Source organism: Aotus nancymaae, unplaced genomic scaffold (assembly GCF_030222135.1).
Source record: "Aotus nancymaae isolate 86718 unplaced genomic scaffold, 86718_ANA_hifiasm-v0.15.2.pri h1tg000025l, whole genome shotgun sequence".
Classification (NCBI taxonomy): domain Eukaryota; kingdom Metazoa; phylum Chordata; class Mammalia; order Primates; family Aotidae; genus Aotus; species Aotus nancymaae.
In genome coordinates this window covers 1,207,363-1,227,900 of record NW_026988438.1, presented here as the reverse complement: position 1 = coordinate 1,227,900, position 20,538 = coordinate 1,207,363, and the positions used below count along the sequence as shown (strand labels likewise).

Here is a 20,538-nt window from a genome sequence, read left to right as displayed (position 1 = left end):
AGTGGTACAGCCAACTGCGGTGTAGCCTGAGAAACAGGCAACAAAAATAGAACGCCAGGATTGCTGTGCGTGGGTGAGGCAGAAACCACATTATGAGCAAAAGCTTCCAGTATTATTTTAGAACCAATACAGAGCTCTGCACTTCTCTCCTCTCTCTTCCAAAAACACACACTACAAAAATAAAATGAAATGAAATGTATGTGCATTTGCCCTCTTAGAATTATGATTCTTAATTTTTTTTCTTGCCTTCCTTTCTTTGGAAGCAGATCGCCAGCATGGAAACACAGTGTGTAAAGCAAGCTCCGAGGGAGGAAAGAGTTAATTGCTTTTAAGGCCCTGCAATAGAGAATTATGGTTTGAAAGATAGAGGCTGGACAGCTGGGTTTGCTGGGGTATTTTTAAATGCATTAATGCAGGCTCCAATCACTCGGCCATGCTTGACCTATTTTTGGCTCAGGCCGACCATTGTTCTATTTCTGTGCCTGTGGGCCATGCTGTTGTTGATTCATATGCAAATGGCTTATCACTTGCTTTAGCCAACTTGAGCTGAGAGGGACTGAGAAAGGGGGAAGAGAGGCGCAGACGCAGACAGGAGAAGGGCACCGGCTGGGGCCACTTGCAGGACCGAGGGTTTTTGTAACAAAACCCTAGCAGCCTGAAGACCTATAAGCCAGGTTTAATTGGTTTCTTTTTCTCGTGGGTAGACTTAATAATTTTCTACTTATTCTGACAAAGAAATAACCCCGAATCACGTTCTTATTTCCCACCTGCTTGTAGTTTCCCGGATAACCTAAACTCCAGAGAGCTATAGCATCCACTCTGTCCTTTCTGCTTTGCACACAGGTTGGTAACATGGGAAAAGTGTCCAGGTCTTTTTAAAAGTGGATGTCCATCTGAGCAGAAAGGAAATCATTGTCGAAGTTGATCCTCTGCTGCTTCTCCTCAGGGAGGAGGGAGAACCAGTGAGGGTAGCTCCTGGGGCCGGTGCACTGAGCAGTGATGAATGTTTCATGTAGCTGAAGTAAGAGTGACTGGATTATGCTGCAGACAATTTACGAGAGTGACTCCTGTTTTTCCTCAGATGGGGTGGCTGGACGAGAGCAGCTCTTGGCTCAGCAAAGAATGCACAGTATGATCAGCTCAGGTAAGATCCTCTTTCGTAACTGAGACGTTTTAGGTTTGAAAGGGGGCTGGCTTGGGAAATGCAGCTAAGAAAAGCACCTCTCTTAAGGAAATTGCTGCTTTTTCGTGTTGATGTTGCTATTTTCTTGGTGCGTCTGTAGGGTTTAACTTAGATCCCTTCCATTACTGTTTCTGTGCATATTCTGTCTGCTTAGGGACAGCAGCTTCTGAATGAAATTGCAAACTATTGCTTCTGATGAAAGATGAGACTGAGATAAGTAAAATGTAGTTGGAGGTGTTTTCACCTTTACTATGCCACTAGAAAAAGGAGATCTGTACTGATTGTAAGCCTATTCTAATAGGACTTTAAGAATCAGGTAAGTTCATATTGGGGCTTCTGTTTTAGCCCTGGCTAGCCTGATGATTTTGTATTTACTGTGTGCCTACAGAAGCACATCTATTTATAGACTACCTTCTAAAATGTGTTTGCTACAGTTATAAAGGTAGTTTTCTTTTTTCCATTATGTGTCTTTTTCTCAACAGCCCCAAATGAAACTGTTTAGGATGAAATAAAATTGTTATTAGCAGATGCTTATTTTAATTTTCTTCAGAAACACGCGGGAAGTCTAGCACTGTCAGGCAGATGCGACGGCATAACACACATGTAAATGTGTTGAAAGCAGGTGCAGCATTTTAAAGGATAATAGGAACAGATTCTAATTTCTAGTTTCTCCAGGAGATGAGCTGGCGGGAGATGGAGCTTGTCAGCCTTGTCGATTTATACTTACTAAATGAATATACTCTCCGGGCAATATCACTTACTTGTAATAATTGCCTTTTGTATTTATTACCTATGGCTATTTCCTAAAGCTTTGGGAACTCTTTGTTTCTGTTCCCTTCTGAATGTTTCAACCTAAAATTGGCTTGAAGTTCTCCCTTAGATCCCACTTCCCATGTGGGCTTAATCGTAATTATAGATCACCACCTAGATTTCCATGATAAGAATGCCATATAAAGCAGTGTTTACTTTGTAGAGCCAGGTGTGAAAGAAATACTCCACAGGTTGGCATGATGTCTGTTTTGGTGTTAATACACCTTCCCATATGGGGATCTATGTTTAAAGCTAGTTTTCTTTAAACCTTGGTTAGTTATGATGTTTTTAAGATCAAAGCTTCTGTTGACCCAGTCTTCTCATGGAATCACAATAAAATATCAATTTTGCACAATTTGGTATTTATACACTTAAGTGACACTTACGTTAATGAGTAGTGCTCTTTTAACAAAAGCCAACCTACCAGAATTGCAGTACCGTTTATTCTTGTAGCTGCAAAACCGACAAGGTCTCCACGAGGCTTTAGCAGGTATGTCGCTAATGGGACTGGTCGTTTAACTTAGCATTTTATTTTTAAAATATGGATGAACTCTTTGAAAATAACTGTTTTAGAAATCTTTTCAGTACTATGCTTTATCCTTTTAGTCCTCACATCTGTGTTTCAAGTTTGATATTTCTTTCATATGGTAGAAACATACATGCCTTCCAAGTAGCAAGTGTCTGCTGACTCTGAGGCTGGCTACAGGTGTTTGCAAGCTTTGGATTTTTTTTTCTCCACGTCTTTGATAATCACACACGGCTTTACACCTATTTCAGTAGAGATGGTCGTTTTCCTAGCATTTAGTGGTTTGTATACAAAGCAATAAGGTTTTCAGACAGGGAAGTGCTTCAGGCTGTCCATGCTTTGGCCAGTTCTACAAGAAGCAACATTTAAGCACCAGCTATTAAATGAAAGGTGATATGGGTTAACATCAACTCCAAAACTCGTCTGGTATAAACGCATAATCACTAAGTTCTATTTATTTTTAAAACATGAAGCATAAAAACAATTGCATTCTTCCTACCATAGCGTAATTTCATATATGTTCTTAAATTTAGTTTACCTAGTCTTTATTATATATTTCCTGTGAGGCAGTGGTTCTCAAAGGTGGACTCACCAGTGGCTCTTTACAAAATATGATACCTAGATTTCACTCCCAGAATTTCTGAATTAATTGGTATGGGGGACAGTGTGGGCATTGAGGTTTTTAAAATCTCTCCACCTATTTTAAGCTTCAGTAAACTGAGATCCACCGCTGTAGGGCTAGGAAACGGATGGTGATGCTGGTGAACCACTATCAGTAGGGTTTGTCCTTTGAGTTAACAGCTAAATTAGGGATGTGTTTGTCTTTATTTAGCTACAAATCTTGTTTAGCTCCCTTTTGGACCAGTGGTCTGGATGTGATTCATAGGCTTAGAAGTAGAGAGAGTCTTTGGATTTGGAAGAGAGAAAGGATGCCTGGCAGCAGTGAAGAGGAGCGGAGAGAGCACTGTTCTAGGAGTCAGACGCTCTGGACTCTAGCATGAGCTCCGCTGCTAGCTAATTGTGTACTGACTTTTTACTTGTCTTCAATCTGAAGAATAATGATGTCCTTCTGCTTGTCTCTTAGCATTCTTGTGAGGTTCAAATGTGTCAATATGTCTTTAAAAGGTAGACTCATTATTATTGTTGTTGTTTTTAGTGAATGAACCTAGGATCCTGGCTTTTCAATGCCATGTTCTATCTTGCTGAACAAGCCAAATAAGTTACATCGTAGGTCACATGGGAGGAAATGATTGTTTGTTTTGATAATCAGTTTTCTTTAGTTATCTTAAAATCAACTATTTCTTTTTTTATCTTGGTCTGATAAGAGTTAAGATTTTTCTTTGTGCAGATTATTACTATAGGTCAGAGTGGTTAGTGTGTGTGTGTGTGTGTGTGTGTGTGTGTGTGTGTGTGTGTTCTGTGAAATGTCTCATTATGTAATAAAGGCAGGGAAGTTGCACAATATGTGATTGAACAGTGAACCCCAATGGCAGATTTCTTGAAATTATTTTTAAAACATTGGTTCTGCCGTGTAATTTCCTTAGCAATTGCTTTAGAGTTCCCATTTGTCGTTCTAGTTATATTGGATATTATGCACTAATATAGATGGTTTTTGTTCAGTGCTCTTTATATACTATTGGAATACAAGTATTTTTTGTGGTTCCGTGTTTTTCTGATACTGACTGAGCCAGGCTAACCATCTTTGGTAGAACCAGAATCTATAATATTGTACTAATATATTTTAGTTTAAAGTTCTATAATATTAGATCTTAGAATCAGTAGGAGTGACACATTATGCCACGTACATCCCTCCTTTTGTGGCTTGTGTGGGCCAGTGTAAGTGATAACTGTGGCAGAAACTGAAGCATGTGCAAATATTGACTCAGGTCACTCTGCAGGAGCTGGCAGGATTAGGGGTGTTCTCCCATTGCCAGGCCTCTTATTTGACATGTTGGGCGGCAGAGCTGTCCAGATAATGTTGGAACAATTATTACAAAGGAATTTCCTGGAGGTTGTGCAGAAGTAATGTAAGATATATTTGCAATAAGGAAAACTCCTATTTTGGCCATCTATTCTTATTTTAGGGTATAAAAGAAAACATTTAAATCGAAATCCTAAAATTATTTTATATATCTTCACCCTTTTTGAATCCTTTTGTTCCTTGGTATGTGGTGTTGAGGGGAAGGAAACATTTTAGATTCAGTAGTCACGTCACTTATGTCTACTTGAAAAGCAGAATCTAATTATGAAAATGTAAGTCTGTAAAATGTTCCTGTCATGTCAAGAATCACTTCTGGTATTCCCCATAATTACTGTTTTGCCATTCTCTAACTCAGGTTATCTTCACTTGCAAATCTGTCATCAATTGAGAGAGCTGATAGGTATCAATCAGAAATATAGTTACAAATAGGCTCATTGAGAATGGGGACAAGAATGGGGATTTTATATTTCTAAGGATGACACAGGAGGCATAATTATTGTATGTCCGTTAAGTAGGAAAATCCAGTAAAACCCCTTAGGAGATGAAAATAAATCCAAATTCTGAATTCAAAAAATATTCCAAATGATGATTTTGATTTTGGAGATGAGAGATTTTAAAAATGTACCTCATAATTTCTCACTGCTGATAAATAATGAAGTGAGCTCAAAATAGCATGTCGGCCAACAAACACCCCTTGCACCCCTGCCACCCAATATACTCAGCAGTATCTGAGTAAAGAAAACGATAGAACCTAACGCAATAGACCTCAGAGTCTATCAACCAAGGACAAAAATGGAAGCGGAGGTTCTTTGATCATAACAGAGAGACCTGCCTCCTGGGCTGTCTTAGAATTTTACTGGCAAGTTGACCAGTTCCTGAGAATTCTCACTCACATTCCCAAATCAGGAGAGAAGCAAACTGAATCCTCACCTTTTAGGGTTGTTCTTGTTTACTCTTGTGACTGAGAAATAGTAGAAATGAAGACTTCAGAGCAGCACACTAAACTGGAGAATGATCGATCCATAGCTCTTTGGAATGATGTACATCTCACCAACTAACCTCAGAGCTTCTACGAAGGAGAAACATCAACTCATTGAACCCATGGAATCAGATATCTAAGTATTGCTTCCCACAAATAGAGAACCTTAATAAAAACATAAATTTTATAAAAGAAAAGCTCAAAGGTGAAATGATAAGAGAATGAAATGAGAAAAGAGATCTAGATCTCAGGAAATGAATTAAAAATGGAAAATCATAATGATTATAGAAAAAATATTCGTTAGAAATAGAAGAAAACAGCATAGGCTCAGGTGAAAATCTTTACACATAAAGATGAACGTTTTGAAAAACTCAGAGTGAATGAAAAAGGAAAATGGGTTAATGCAATTAGAGAAAAGTCTATAAATTTTAAAGACAAAGATAATCTAACAAGATTATTTGTGTCCCAGAAGTTGATATTCCAAAACAATGAAACGGAAGGTAATTTTGCAAAATGAAGAAAAGTAATTCACTGAAAAAGAAAAAAATTAATTTGCACGTTGAAAGACCTCTCCATCTTTTGGAAAACTGGATGCAAATGCTCAGCAGAGTCCTAATTGGGCTAGCAAATGCTTAATGGTAAATAATTCCTCAGGAGTTCTAGTAGGTACCGTGGAGCCTATGGAAGAAGAGACTCAGAAGGCTTATCATATGTATGCTGCGAACAATATCTAAAGACAATGAAGAAAAAAGTCTCGAAAGTTCTACAAAAAGTGCAACTCAATGTGACACTTAGCCAAATGCTATTAAAATAAAAAAAAATAGACAAGGTAGAAATTCTCAAACATGAAAGAGACTGCTTGACAGTGAAAGCCACACAATGAAGAGATGAACTTAAAACAAACAAAAAACTAAATTGAGAAGTAGAGAAAACATTATCAAAGTGATGAGGGAACACTGAATGCATTTAAACCACTATTGTGTTTATAGGGCAGAAAGCACATATTATAAAGTAGGCCAATGTAAAAATATTAATAAAGCTGACCAGTGTGAGGTGTTGGAGGTGAGATGGAAGGATATGAAAAATGCTAATATCCTTTTTCTGAGCGGGGACAGACTCCCTGCTGCTTAAAATAGAAACACATACTTAAAAAAAGATTCAAAGCACTGATTTTTAAAAATAGTTTATTTAACCTTAGGGAGGTCTTCTTGGAAATAGTATCTCTTATGTTAAGGAAGTATTTAGTTCATTTATAGTTCCTTCAACTGCAGTTTTAAATCTGCTGAATTCAGTTAAATTTAAATTTAAATTCAGTTAATTTCAATTTTTAAAAATAAAAATAACATCAGTGATATGTTCTTAATTTTGTAATTTTTAAAATCTATCCATCTATCTCTTGAAGAATTCATATAAAGATAGGAAGAAATCAGGAAAGATGCTGTGCTGTGTTTGGTGAAGAAGAGGGGCCTTTTCTTTTAGCATCATGCCTCCTTGCAGTGTATGAATTTTTATAAAAAGTATGTATCCTGTGAGAAGTGTTTCCTACACACTCCCACACAAAGCTACTATGCCAAAATACTAACAGCGATTAATTGTAAGTTGCAGCTTTGTTAGTTAGGTTGTTTTCTCCTGCAAGTAAAAGAAGACTGTAGTCAGAATGATAGACGAGCAGGACATGTAATGAAATAGTTGGGTGGTTAGGCGGCACCAGGTGGTCAAAAATGGCAGCAGCCTTCAGATCCTTCATATAGTTCCACTCTGCTGCTCTTAGCCTTGGTTGGTGTGATCCTGAGGTTGGATCCTCCAATGGTCGCAAACAGATTTGTTGCAGTTCCAGGCATCATGTATATTTATACACAGCAAATTCCAGAGACAAAGAAGGGAAACTTTGCCTTCTTGGCATCTCTTTTAAAGGAAAGAACTCTTACCCAGAACTTCTCCAGCAAATCATCTTTTATAATATATTGGCCAGAATAGCATCACCTGCCTATTCTTTAACTTGTTTTTGAGAAGAGTGTGGGGTCCATGACTGAGCTGTGGAAGTGGGATACCTAAACCTGCTCGTTTCTATTGGGAAGAACAAAGAAGCAGGAAGAATAGTTAGCTAGACACCAGCAGTATTTACTACAGTGTGTATATTGGTGATTAGAAGTTTCTTCTTTGCAATTTTATTTACTTTTCAGTTTCCACAAATATAATAAAGTAAATGGACTATGTTTGTAATTTCCCTTTCAATTGAACTATGGATGTTGACTTTCTTTTCATGATGATACTTTATCTGTTTAAATACTAAAATATTTTTTACTAGTATTGAATATAAGTTTTTTATTAATGTTGAATAGATTGCCTTTCTTAGTTCTGTCTATTGTTAGAAGAAGCTCCCTAATAAAGAGACTGAAGTAATTGTGGAAGGAACTGGATCTCTCTAGGCTATTAATCATATTTTCTGAAGGGAGGAGAGTCAACATTGTGGCCTCATGCCTTACAAGCATTTATTATAAACTTGAATACAATATTCCTTTAATGTTGCCTTAAAGGAGGCACATAAAAAATTTTTGGAGACATATAATAATATATGAATTGTTTTAATATATTAAAGGAGGATTATCTTTAAAATACTCAAAACGCAGTGTCTTTGCCAGGAGTTTGTCATAAGTATTACATTTTAAGACTAATGAACAATTTTTACAATATGGAATGATAACTACATTTTAACATTATTTTTCTGAATTTGAATGCTTTGAAAGTAATTTAATTGAAATAAAAGCCCATGAAAATGACTTTAGAAAAGAAGCTTTTAAAAGAAATTCAGAAATATGTTGGCGTGCGCCTCAAATCAGTGTGGCAGTGCCATGGTCCACCCTGTTTTTGAAAGGAAGTGGAAGTAAGTGGTCAGCTCGGGATGTGTGGTATCCTTCCTGTTGGCAGTTTTCCCCTTTTCTTTTCCCAGTAAGATGGCAAAAAAGAAGCAAAGAAAGAGGAAATGCCTTGTGTTCCTAGTTCCATTCTTCTTCAACTAAGTCAGTTGCACAAAACAAATTTAATTTAAACAAGATTTTTCACAACACTAGACGACGTACACTTTCAAGTGTTATCAGAGAACATTATGTTTAGGTTTACTCTAAGTTGCTATGATTCATGAATGTAAGAATAAGTAATTCTTATGTTTTTATAAGAATATATTTTCCATTCATTATCATAATGTTAACTTTTCCACAGTAAAATCAGTGATGGGCTTTTTGTGCATAGTGTTTCTTAAATACCCAATAATTAAATCCATTGAAAACCACTTTTAAGGAAGAAAGAAATCTACCAAACCACAGAGTGTAGCTAGTCATTTGCTTATGATTAAACTTTTTGCATGCTGATAAGGTTGGAAATACCCACGACTTTATTTTCCTGCTTCTCCTTATGGTTCACCACTTGTATCAGAAACTTTTAAATTCATAATGTATATTCACTATTGACCCAGTTGCAGCCATGTGGATGTTATTTTCATTTTGCTTGAGGTACATTTTGGTGAATGTCTAAGGCATGACATTTCCAAACTGGGTTCAAATGAGGATGGCAAGAAGCTGTTTTAAAATTTGAAACGATATTAGAAACAAAATAAACCCCTCAAAATCCAGAAAACAAAAAATAAGAAAATTTCATTGAGTTTTCATTAAATAACATCATAGCTTGGGAGTTCCTGCTTTAGTAAAAACGTGTTTACTCAGAAAGTTTTCAGGGAACTACATGTGTAGGGTGAATGAGAAAAAGCTATTGGTGAGTTAAGCACTGTATTAACTTTATTCTTGATGATGCTTTTGAAATACGCTCAAAATCAAAATTCAAAGGCGTATTTTAAGTACATGATTTTTATATTAGGAATGATTCGTTTTAAGTTAGAAAGTTATCAACACCCATTTTTATTTTTTTTCTGTCATATACCACTCTGATCTTCTAGTTATTTAGTTTTAATTTAATTTTATTTTAATTATTTTATTTTATTTTGTTTTGTTTTTTGAGACACTTTGTTTTTTGATAACACTCTGTCATCCAGGCTGGAGTGCAGTGGTGTGATCTTGGCTCACTTTAACCTCCACCTCCCAGTTCAAGAGATTCTCCTGCCTAAGCCTCCCAAGTAGCTGGGATTACAGGCACATGCCAGCATGCCTGGCTAATTTTTGTATTTTTAGTAGAGATGGGGTTTCACCATATTGGCCAGGCTGGTCTTGAACTCCTGACCTCAAGTGATCTGCCCGCCTCGGCCTTCCATAGTGCTGGTATTAAAGGCATGAGCCACCGCTCCCGGCTTAGTTCCAATTTTAGAGATCAGTGATTGTAAGCATATTTTTTCAGAAATTTTTATGTCATTTTTCTTATTATTGACACAATGGCTAATGTTTCAAAAGTTTCTATGTGTATCAGTTTATCATTTAGTACTCACCACAGTTTAATGAGGCAGTAGTTGTGGCAGCAGTATTGGTATTTTAGAGTTGAGGAAATGCATTCAGAGAGGTAAGATATTTACTGATGGTTACTGTAGGTAGGAAATGGCAGGGTCATGTTTAAAATCCTGCCACTTTTTCTCAAAAAAATATTTAGCATAGGATAATTTTATTCAGATCTGCTTGGTACTAAAAATGTGGATGCACTTATGTATTTATAAACAAATATCTAGGCAGACTTTTTAATCTTGGGAGGTTTAAGGTACAAATAGGCAACTATGTTGAAAGTCTTTCTGGAAGATCCTTACTTCACGTTCTCAGTGATAGATAATTAAACTCGAGGAAGTTAGCATTATCCAGGGCTGAGAGGAGCTTAAGGAAACCAAGCTTCTCCGAGAGTGCTCTTTTCCTTGGAGCAGATGCTCTGGACAGAAGCAACATTCCCAATGCATTTGGCATCTGTTCCCCAGTGTTCGTGATACACAGATCCTGAGGGTAAAGTTAGCCCCACTTCAGAATAGCAAATTATTATCAGTGTATTTCAGCAGGAGAAAGTAAGTTTTTTTGAAATGTTAACACTATGAGGTTCACTTATTTTGACCAAAAGATTTGAATTATGTTCACCTTGGTCTTTACCTAGAAATGTAAGGTTAATAAAGTCTATATTATCACCACTCAAATCCTAATTTCAATGTGCAATGGGAAATTCTCTAGCCAAATAAAGATCTAGCTAACAAAATTCAGTTTCTACTTATTTTGAATACGTATCTGTCTAATTTGGGTCCAGTTTGGACATTTTAGGTGAAAACTGGATGGCAGTGTTTATATGTACTATTATGATACCACATTTTACTTTATCTTGAGTTACGTTTGACTTTATTGAAAAAATATTGTATGTTTTATAGGCGGCTTAAGCATAAAATTCACCTATTATCACTAATCCAATTTGCAAGGCCCACCCTTTGCTTTCCATCATGTCATTTTTATAATCTTATTTGCTATGAGAATCTGGAACCATCTTCAGGAATCAATACATTATAAAAGCATTACTGATTATCACGTTAATGATTGACATAATTTATTGCCTTCCTAGGGGAAAGAAGCTTTCAGAAGATCATTAAATGCATTAAAACCTGCAGATGTCCACATGTCTGTGCCTCTGTTTAGCAGGCTGACTCCTTTGGGTCAGTTATTCTTAGCCTCGGTATTTCTATCTTACGGCATCGCCGGTCTAAGATTAGCTTGTTAGGCGTTATCATGCCATATGAGTTACCTCCTAATATAACTCTACACTGGAATGATTATTTATAGAAAGAGCATTCTGTCATTTTTGGGTTATTTCTAGTAGTTTAAATAAAGAAGAATAACATTCAAGTGAAACCACAGATTCCTTCCTGCTGCCAAAATAACATGATAACTGTCTGATTAAGGGGCAATAATGTTTAAATGTGTGCTTAGGGTGATCGCAGCATTCTTTTTATCTCTGCCACCTTGAGAGAAAAGGGAGAGCTTTGGGTAATAATGTATAATGCTTATGGAAAGGCAAAGAGGCAGCCTTGATGCTGTCTCAGAGCACACAGGACTCTGGTTGATCATGACAACAAGAGACACACACAGGGTTTATTTTTAGAAACAGACATTGCTAAGCTCTCTGTTTGGTGTTAATATCGCTCATAAACAGAGCTCCTTGGGGCTGTTGACCCTTCCAGTGAATATGGCATTGCACACAGATACCGTTTTCTTTTTTTACTTTGTAAGGATGATTCTGTTATTAAAAGTGTATATATATCACTTTCTAAAAACTAAGAAATCTAAATTCTATTTAATTTCTACAATAGATTTAGAGTTTTTTTTTTTTAAATCCTGTGAAGGTTGGGTTTACGAGTTGATTTATGAAAAGTAATTGACTATTACAAGCAAAATAAATATACGGTTTAACCATAAGTTATGGGAAAAGGCGAATATACATCATGAATGGATTTTTATAAATAACACCTATGTTTCTAGCTTTATTACCACAATATATAAAATATAGCCATAAAAGATATTGTCATTATGATGCACTAATGTAAGTTACTGATTTAAACAGATGAGACAAAATTCTCAGAATGTGAGAAAAGTAAGCGTAAGCCTCTGCTTGTTGTTTGGGTATTACGGCCTCTTGATGTTCCCAGCAAGTCTCATATACAGTAAAATACGCAGTTTTACACTTGAGAAATGTTCTCTCAATTTACTTTAATTTTGTGCTTAATTCAAACCGTAGCAACTGATACTTTGCTCTAAAATTAGAATTGTGTTTTAATGTTACATTTGCATTTTATATTTCTTGACTATTAACTCATTGTTCCTAAATGATAAAAATGTTAAAATGGATGTTAGTGCATTTTATGTTATGCGTTTGCCAAATGCTATCGAGTGGATAACTTATAAAGTTCTTCAGAATATTCATAATTTTATCATTAATTATGTACTGAATAATGTTATTTACAGAAACACCATATTATGTTTTTAAAAGGTAAATATGTTTTGCATTTTTGCTTGCTATGAGGCATATGCTGACCATTAGAAATTTCTAAAATTAAAGACAAAAATAGGAAACACACAGTAATAGATGTGTATCTTAAAAGAAGTCAAGACGAAAATACATTTAGAGAGTGGAAGTGGAAGCAATTGAAGGAACAACATAACTTGTTGCATCCTGACCACTCTTAATGAGCAGGTTGAAGATTTTGGGAGGTGAAATTGTTTGAAGCTTTGGTAACTGAGGTGAAAGCATCATTGATCTGTTCATTTTTTCACCCAAAAATATTTAAGAACCAACCAACATAACAGGTATTATTCTAGACACAGAGGATACATCTGTGAAACAAAACAAGGAGATACATGGTTGATTGACTGTTCAATGGAATCGTAGATGGATAGTTAAGGCTACTTGAGATAGAAATTAGTACTAAGGTGAAATAAAGTAAGACAGTGGTATGGAAAGTGACTGATGATAGCAGAGGCAGTATTAACTAGGTCGTTAAGTGAAGCCTTTTGAGTATGCTAAGCTGTAAAGGGTATCTTTCCAAAAAAAAAACTGAATTTTCCTTCAACATTTAATTTGGTCTAAGTCAAGTAGAACAGAAGCACAGTTAGAACAGTGGAGTGGTTCTGGGTCTGTTTCAATATTGTTACCTCTGCTTCTTGCAAAGGATGGGGAAGCCTTGAGCATTAGGTAGGTAAGGGAACCAGAGAAAGGCTGTTAGCCATGATTTTCTCTGTTTTCCATAGAGATCATGAATCAGGTGCCTCTCTCTCGTATTCATATTATTGACTTGAAGTGAAGGCTTTTTTAGAACTTGTTGCCTTTCCTTGTTCCTAAGGTTCATCCTTGTCCCTCATCTCAACTCTGTCAATTGTGCTAAAACTTCTTACCCAAGCAGGATGAGTCACTGCTAGTAGTTTAGTGAAGCAAACAGTTTCGGTTTCTCAGAAACCCAAAAGAAAGGGAACAGAGTATCTTCTCTAGCTGAAGTTAGAAGTCTTAGAACATTTTCTCATCAGCACAATATTGCACAGTTTTTAAAGGGGTGTAAAATACAGTATTCATTACATAGACATTTATTGTGTACCTACAACATGCCAGGTATTTAATTCAGGTAAATCATGGGTCAAATCACACCTTTGTTAGGCAGCTGGAAAATCCTAACTTCCAAACAAAATGTTTAGTGTACACAGTCTTCGTTGGGTTAGCAACTGGCTAGATTTGTGACACGCTGTTATAAAAAAAATAAGTGTATAAGGAAGTATTTCATGAAGGTGACAAATCTATTTTTAAAAAGGGAGAAAGAGCTAAGAGCTATTTTCCCCACACTTTATTCTTTGTGAATAGGGAACAGCAGTGGATACACAGAGTAGGCTGGACAAACATTTTTGAGGGACTGACACATTATCTCACATGCTTGCTGCCTCATGGGGTTTTCCCTCAACATTCCAATTGGTCTAAGTCAAAGCACAGTTAGACTAGAGCAGGAAGTATTCAAGAGCTATTTTAATCTCTACTTACTTCTGCCTTGTGGAAGGGATGAGGAAGCCTTTATCAGTGGGTAGGTGGGGAACCAGGAGAAGACTGTCAGCTACGCTTTTTTCTAGCCTCGAGAAGACTGAGACTGAGCCAGACTCCTGGCCAACATGCTTTGTGGATTCATAGTGTAGCTTGAGAAGAATAATTGCCCCCCAGTGATTGCCTCATTCAATCAATATTTACTGAGTACTTGAAAGCTGTATTTTTAAAACTAGGCTTCTTGTTTATCTGTTACCGTTATTGTTGATGTCTTATATGTAGTAATTAACAGGTATTTCCTTCTTCTGAGATATTCTGATGCTCTATTCCAACTGGCCATCACTGGGGAAAATTCCTTTACAAAGCCCAATTCAAATGTTACCCAATGTTTGACACCATCACTGGTTTTCCCTTACCTCTGTACTATTAATACTTTCCTAATTACATGTGTTTTTTCTCTCTTTCTCCTTCTCTCTCTATCCTCATAGGCCTTTTATTACTCTCTTTGGAACATTTCAATTTTCTGTCTTACACGGTGACTATTTATGTATGTGTGTCCCCATCCCCCAAATTAGTTATATTATAAGCTCTAAGAGGAAAAGGATCATGTTTTACTTCTATTTTCATTCCCTACAGTACCTAGCATATAATTGATCCCTGAGATTATTTTTAGATGAATGAATGAGTGATTAAAGAGTACAGTGTTATTGCACAATGTGTTTTTATGCATTTGATATTTTTAAAAAATGATTTCTTCTTTTATGAAGAAAATTACTCCTCAGTTTCTTTGTAGATCTGAAAAACGTAGACACTTTTGGGGTGTTAGAGCCTTTCACCCCAAAATTAAAATCATTCATTATAGCATGTAAGCAGGAATGACCTCCAATGCTTTGACCATATGTATATGACCCTTTAAATGCTTCGGTTATTCTTAACAAAGGGAATTTGGGAATATTCTTATTCGATTTGATTTTTCAATGAATAATGAATGCCAATAGAAATTTCCTGGGATATGTGTCTGCATTCAAAATGTGAAATGTGAAATAGCTAATTTAAGACCGCTTGAATATAAATGCTTACTTTTTTCTTTAATCCAAGAGAAGAATAAATTTAGTTGTTAAAATGATTACAGGTATACTTTTATGTTATTCAAATACCACTTTGCATTTAATACTATTTTTCCCTTCTGCCATATTTTTATGTAGAGACAGTTTTCTTAGATAAAGGGCAAAAATATGGTGGATTTTTTTATTAATAATAATATAAATTGGAAATAATTTAGCACCGGGATTGCTATCTAGCTCATCTGCATTTATTTAGGCATTATTTAATTGGCTGTATTATTTGACAAGGGGGCAAGGAAAGATGATTTTTTTGATGAACAATTTAATAATCAAAATCTCAGTGCCAAGGGTTTCAGTAATTTAAAAAATTATCTAAAGTAAATGTCAGAACGGGGAGTTAACATAGTGAGATATTAAGGAAATACAGATGGAATGGATGAATCAATCTCTATATACAACTCTTCTCAGAGAAGAATGAAAAAGTTATATTTATGTGTATGTGGGTAAGAAATGGTGTAGGGAATAGGATGTAAATCTTTCAGGGTAGTCTTTTTGCTCTATTTTATCCTTAAAACAGCATAAAGGCATTCAGACTTAGAAAATTAATTGAGTTCATTGATAATATAAGTGTGGACCAAGAAAGGAGTTAGATAATAAAACCAAATTTCACGCATAGGTGTTGAACACAGTGTAGTAGGCCATGGTGAACAGGTGGATGCCGGTGTCCTTTCAGTGAATTTGCAAAGGTGCCAGTTAGGCTTTCTTACCATTGTGGGCCCAAGCTAGGTTTCTAACTGGTATCATAATCCTATTAAGATAAAACAAATCAGAGTTGGTCTGATCTTGGATTTAGAAGTTCCCCATTCCAATATTAAGCATTAACAAGAAATAAGAATTAGTTCAAGAAACCTTCCAGAGGCTTTTAATTTTTGGACATATAAACTCAGTTCACTGGAATTATTCATTTGTTTGCTGAAAGATGAACATAAAAATGTTAGAAAAAAATTATCTGACTATCAATTTAACCTAACTTTTATATTGTAAGAAGAAAAACGATCCTCAACTGATGCCCCTAGTACCCCTAGTCTCTCACTATTCATTATCTCAGTAATTATATGGACATTCTCCCATATCCTTGACCTTTAACTTTTTCTTTCCAGCACATAGTTTCAAATCTGAATATAGATACAACACTAATGCTAGAAACTTCTATCTCAGTTCAGTTTTAGATAAGTAGAAACCATACTAAGTTGCCAGGTACGGTGGCTCATGCTTTTAATTCTAGCACTTTGGGAGGCTGTGGTGGGAGGATCTCAGCTTGAGCCAGGAAGTCAAGGCTTCAGTGTGCCAACATCACTCCACTACACTCCAGCCTGGGCAACAGAGTAAGACTCTGTCTCAAATAAATACATAAATAAATAAATGAAAGAAAAGACAATATATTCAATTGTTTAATAGACATGGGAGACAACATTTTACTATTTGATTATCTACTGCCCAGTCAACTTCCTTGGGCACTCAACCAGCATGTAACAGAGATTATATCTATGCTTCGCCAGTCATATATGTGAGACCCATTTTCTCTACATCCCTGCCAATATTGGATATTGTCAGACTGTAGATATTTTTGCCAAACTTAAAGATGAAAATGGTAGAGAATTACTTTCTTCCATGAATTTCCCTGACAGCTGTTGGATTTGAGTGGTTTTCATATGTTATTAGCCATATGGGTTTTCTTTTATGGATAGATAATTCCAGGAATGCAAGATCGGTTAAAGGGAAGAAGTCTTATCAGTGAATGTTGCCCTGTTAATAACAAATTAAGCAAAAAAAAAAAAAAAAAGGTCATCTCATTAGATGTAGAAAAATATTCAATAAATTTTGGCATACTTCCAGCATAAAAACTCTTACTAAACTAAAAACAGAAGAGGAAAGTAAGTGTTATCAACCAAAAGCCATTTACCCTGTCTGAAACTTTAATGGTAAAATTAAAACACATTCTCTTTAATGTCAGGAACTGTCTTTGGAGGTCCTAGTCAATGTTTTAAGATATGAACATTCAATAAGATGTATTAGAAATTAAAAGGAAAATAAAATAATTGAAATGATGAAGAGTTTACTTATATTGCTTAGTGTAAGGTCAGTACAAAACAAAAAATTGAAAGGATTGTTTTATATATAAAAAAATAACCAAATGCAAAATGTAATAGTGCTAGCATTTACAAGGCAAATTAAACTTCTATGAAAAAATTAATAAAATTGTTAAAGGACATATAAGAAAACTTAATCAGATTTGAGAGATGCTATGCTCAAGAATAGGAAGACTACATCTTTAAAAAGTTATTTATTCTCAAATTAACTTATATATCTCTTTTTTTTTTTTTTCTTTTTGAGACGGAGTTTCGCTCTCGTTACCCAGGCTGGAGTGCAATGGCGCGATCTCGGCTCACTGCAACCTCCGCCTCCTGGGTTCAGGCAATTCTCCTGCCTCAGCCTCCTGAGTAGCTGGGACTACAGGCACGCGCCACCATGCCCAGCTAATTTTTTGTATTTTTAGTAGAGACGGGGTTTCACCGTGTTGACCAGGATGGTCTCGATCTCTTGACCTCGTGATCCACCCGCCTCGGCCTCCCAAAGTGCTGGGATTACAGGCGTGAGCCACCGCGCCCGGCCTCTCTCTCTTTTTAAAACAGCATTTTAAAAAAAAGATAGCTGATGCATGATGTCAGATATACTAAGTGTTATATAATAAGAAGTAAATCTTATTTCCACTGCAGCTCTACTAACCATTCAATTTCTTGCCTCATACATAGTCTTCTATACATTTCTTTTATACATTATAGATGTATTATATATCAGTACAATGTCGGTTAAAATCCTGACGGGATCTATGAGGGAACATAGCATACTAATACTAAAATTCAAATATGCGAGTAAGTGTGCACAAATGGCAGTTTTGTAAAGCAACAAACAGAGAGAAGAAGACTGGATGTCAAGTTATATAAAGCTGTATTAATAATGATTATTTGGTTTGGGCAGGGACATGCTCACATAAATGACAAGGAATAGAATACAGCGTTATTAGGAGTAACTTTGTATATGACAGTTTGCATCACAAATCAGTGGAAATAGGACAAACTTTTAAATAGTTGGGAACAATTAATATATTCAGTTTTTAAACTCATAGCCAAATGATTTTCTACTCAAATATCTATTTTTGTAATACTGTTGTTATTCAATTATGCAGGTTACAATATAAGTTTCTGCAAAGCCTATGTATTGTATAATGCCATGTAGGATCTTGCATTTTATAGAGGGACAGGAAGGAATTTTGTGAAGATATGGCAGGGACTTTAGTAAAGTCATTCTAAACTAGGTGAGAGAAGTACACAATGTTAGTCTAGCTTAATTCTCAAAAGATAACTTGAGATCAAATAAAAGATTCAGACCTAAGAGTACCATAGAGTGAAATAGAGGGGTGATAATTCAGTCAAGAAAGAAAGGTAGATAACTCTCTCCTAAAGCTTCACCGAATCAGTCACTGTATAGTACTTTAAAAGACCAATGAAGAGGTGACTTTTTTTTAGATGAAGTTTCGCTCTTGTTGCCCAGGCTGGAGTGCAATGGCACAATCTCGTCTCACTGCAACCTCCTTCTCCCAGGTTCAGGCGATTTTCCTGCCTCAGCCTCCTGAGTAGCTGGGATTACAGACAAGTGCCAGCATGCCCAGCTAATTTTTGTATTTTTAGTAGAGGTGGGATTTCTCTATGTTGATCAGGCTGGTCTTCTACTCCTGACCTCAGGTATCCGCCCGCCTCTGCCTCCCAAAGTGCTGGGATTACAGGTGTGAGCCACCACACCTGGCTGAAGGAGTGACTTTTAAGCTGATGCTTGAGTGACTAGAAGAGCCCAGCCATACAAAGATCAAAGGACAGCAATTCCAGGCAGGGAAAACAGCCAGTGCAGTGGCCCTTGAGATTATTTATGTATTCGGCTGTTCTCAGAATGAAGGCCACTGTGGCCACTTGCTTTCAACACAACAGAGGGGATTTTCAGGAGGTTAAACCAAATCTGCCACTGTCCGTGTCAAGATAAGTAATCTAGCTGCCTTCTCTGGGTCTGTAAGCCATGATGGGTTGCCTAGACTACCATTAGAGTCCCTGCCATCTTTAAAATGTTAGAGATTTGACTCTAATTCCCTAAAACAGATCATATCACAAGACTATGTCTTTCTTGTACCCCCAAAGTAATTTTGATTTAGTAGGCAAATAACCCCAGTAATTTGTTTGATACTGCTAGTTTATAATCCTGCAGATTTTAGAAACTCATTCAGTTCTAGTTTACTTGAACTTTATTGCTTATTTTGAAGCTTATGCTGTGTCTGACTTTGACTTGGAATGTATTGCCTTTTCACAATAGTGTTGTGGTCTGTTATAGACCTGTTTACAAAGAACTATTCACTAATCGTTATGACTTACCTAACTTAGTTTGTTACCTCAAAGCAATGCAAATCAACCTCTCTTTCTCTGGTGTGTATGTGTGTGTAAATGTATATATATAAAATGCCTGTATCACAACTGTAATTGAAATATTATATTTATCTCTGTAGCAAGAGTTTTGTCATTCTTCTAATAGAAGTAGAAAGAAATACAAGGAAAATTTACCTGTGTACAAATTTCTTATACCTTAGAATGATTTATTTCCATTTTAGTAATGAAGATTATTATTTGATTGTTTATCAGAAATAGAAAGTTTTATCATTAGTGTTCATGTTTTTCTTCTATTCTCTTTGCCCAGTGACTACAATTCTATGTCAATTTAAAATTATACTTTTAAAAGTTGGGACTTATTTTGGGCTAACATATAGCAGAAATTTCAGTTTAGCACAATAACAGAAATGATTGTAAAAAAGAAATTTCAGTTAAATATTAACATTTCATATAATTAATTGGTACAGGTCAGCTGCTTAATAAGTGAAGAATTATTTCCAGCTATCTTTTTTCCCCAATTTATTTTAATCAAAATAATTTTCTTGACTATGCACTGTGGCTCATGCCTATAAATGTCAGTGCTTTGGAATGCTAAGGTGGGAGGATAGCTTGAGGTCAGGATATTGAGATCATCCAGAGCAACATAGTAAGACCCTGTCCCTACAAAAATAAAAATAAATAATAATTAGCTGGGTGTTGTGGTGTGTGCCTGTAGTCCTAGCTACTCCAGAGGCTGAGGTGGGAGGATTGCCTGAGTCCAGGAGTTTGAGTTTGAAGTGAGCTGTGATCATTCCACTGCACTCTAGCCTGGATGACATAGCAAGACCCTGTCTCTAAAATTAATAATAATGATGATGATAACAGTAAAAATAATTTTCTTGTGAAACTAGCATTTTGGGATAAGTACTACACATAGTCCTTAGGAATTTTTATTCATAACTTTTTCTAAACTCCAGTTTATAGTCATATGGTTAAAATTTAAAAACAGAGAGAGAGATTATATTGGTTATTGGTTCTAAAGTCGTAT

The 20,538-nt window shown here is 35.9% G+C and overlaps 1 protein-coding gene across 25 annotated transcripts in view; it reads left to right on the top strand.

The window, feature by feature from the left end:
- The window catches only part of HDAC9 (histone deacetylase 9), a 919,102-nt gene that overhangs the window by 416,964 nt on the left and 481,600 nt on the right, over positions 1–20,538 (top strand). For 10 of the 25 annotated variants that reach the window (XM_012450672.2, XM_021674167.2, XM_012450674.2 and 7 more), the window contains exon 3: positions 1,082–1,144. In XM_012450672.2, coding sequence (XP_012306095.2) covers positions 1,082–1,144 — 63 coding nt within the window. Of the gene's footprint in view, positions 1–316; positions 675–777; positions 844–1,081; positions 1,145–1,998; positions 2,484–20,538 lie in introns of those variants that run through there. The other 15 variants (XM_021674166.2, XM_012450676.3, XM_021674173.2 and 12 more) reach the window with 15 other exon arrangements.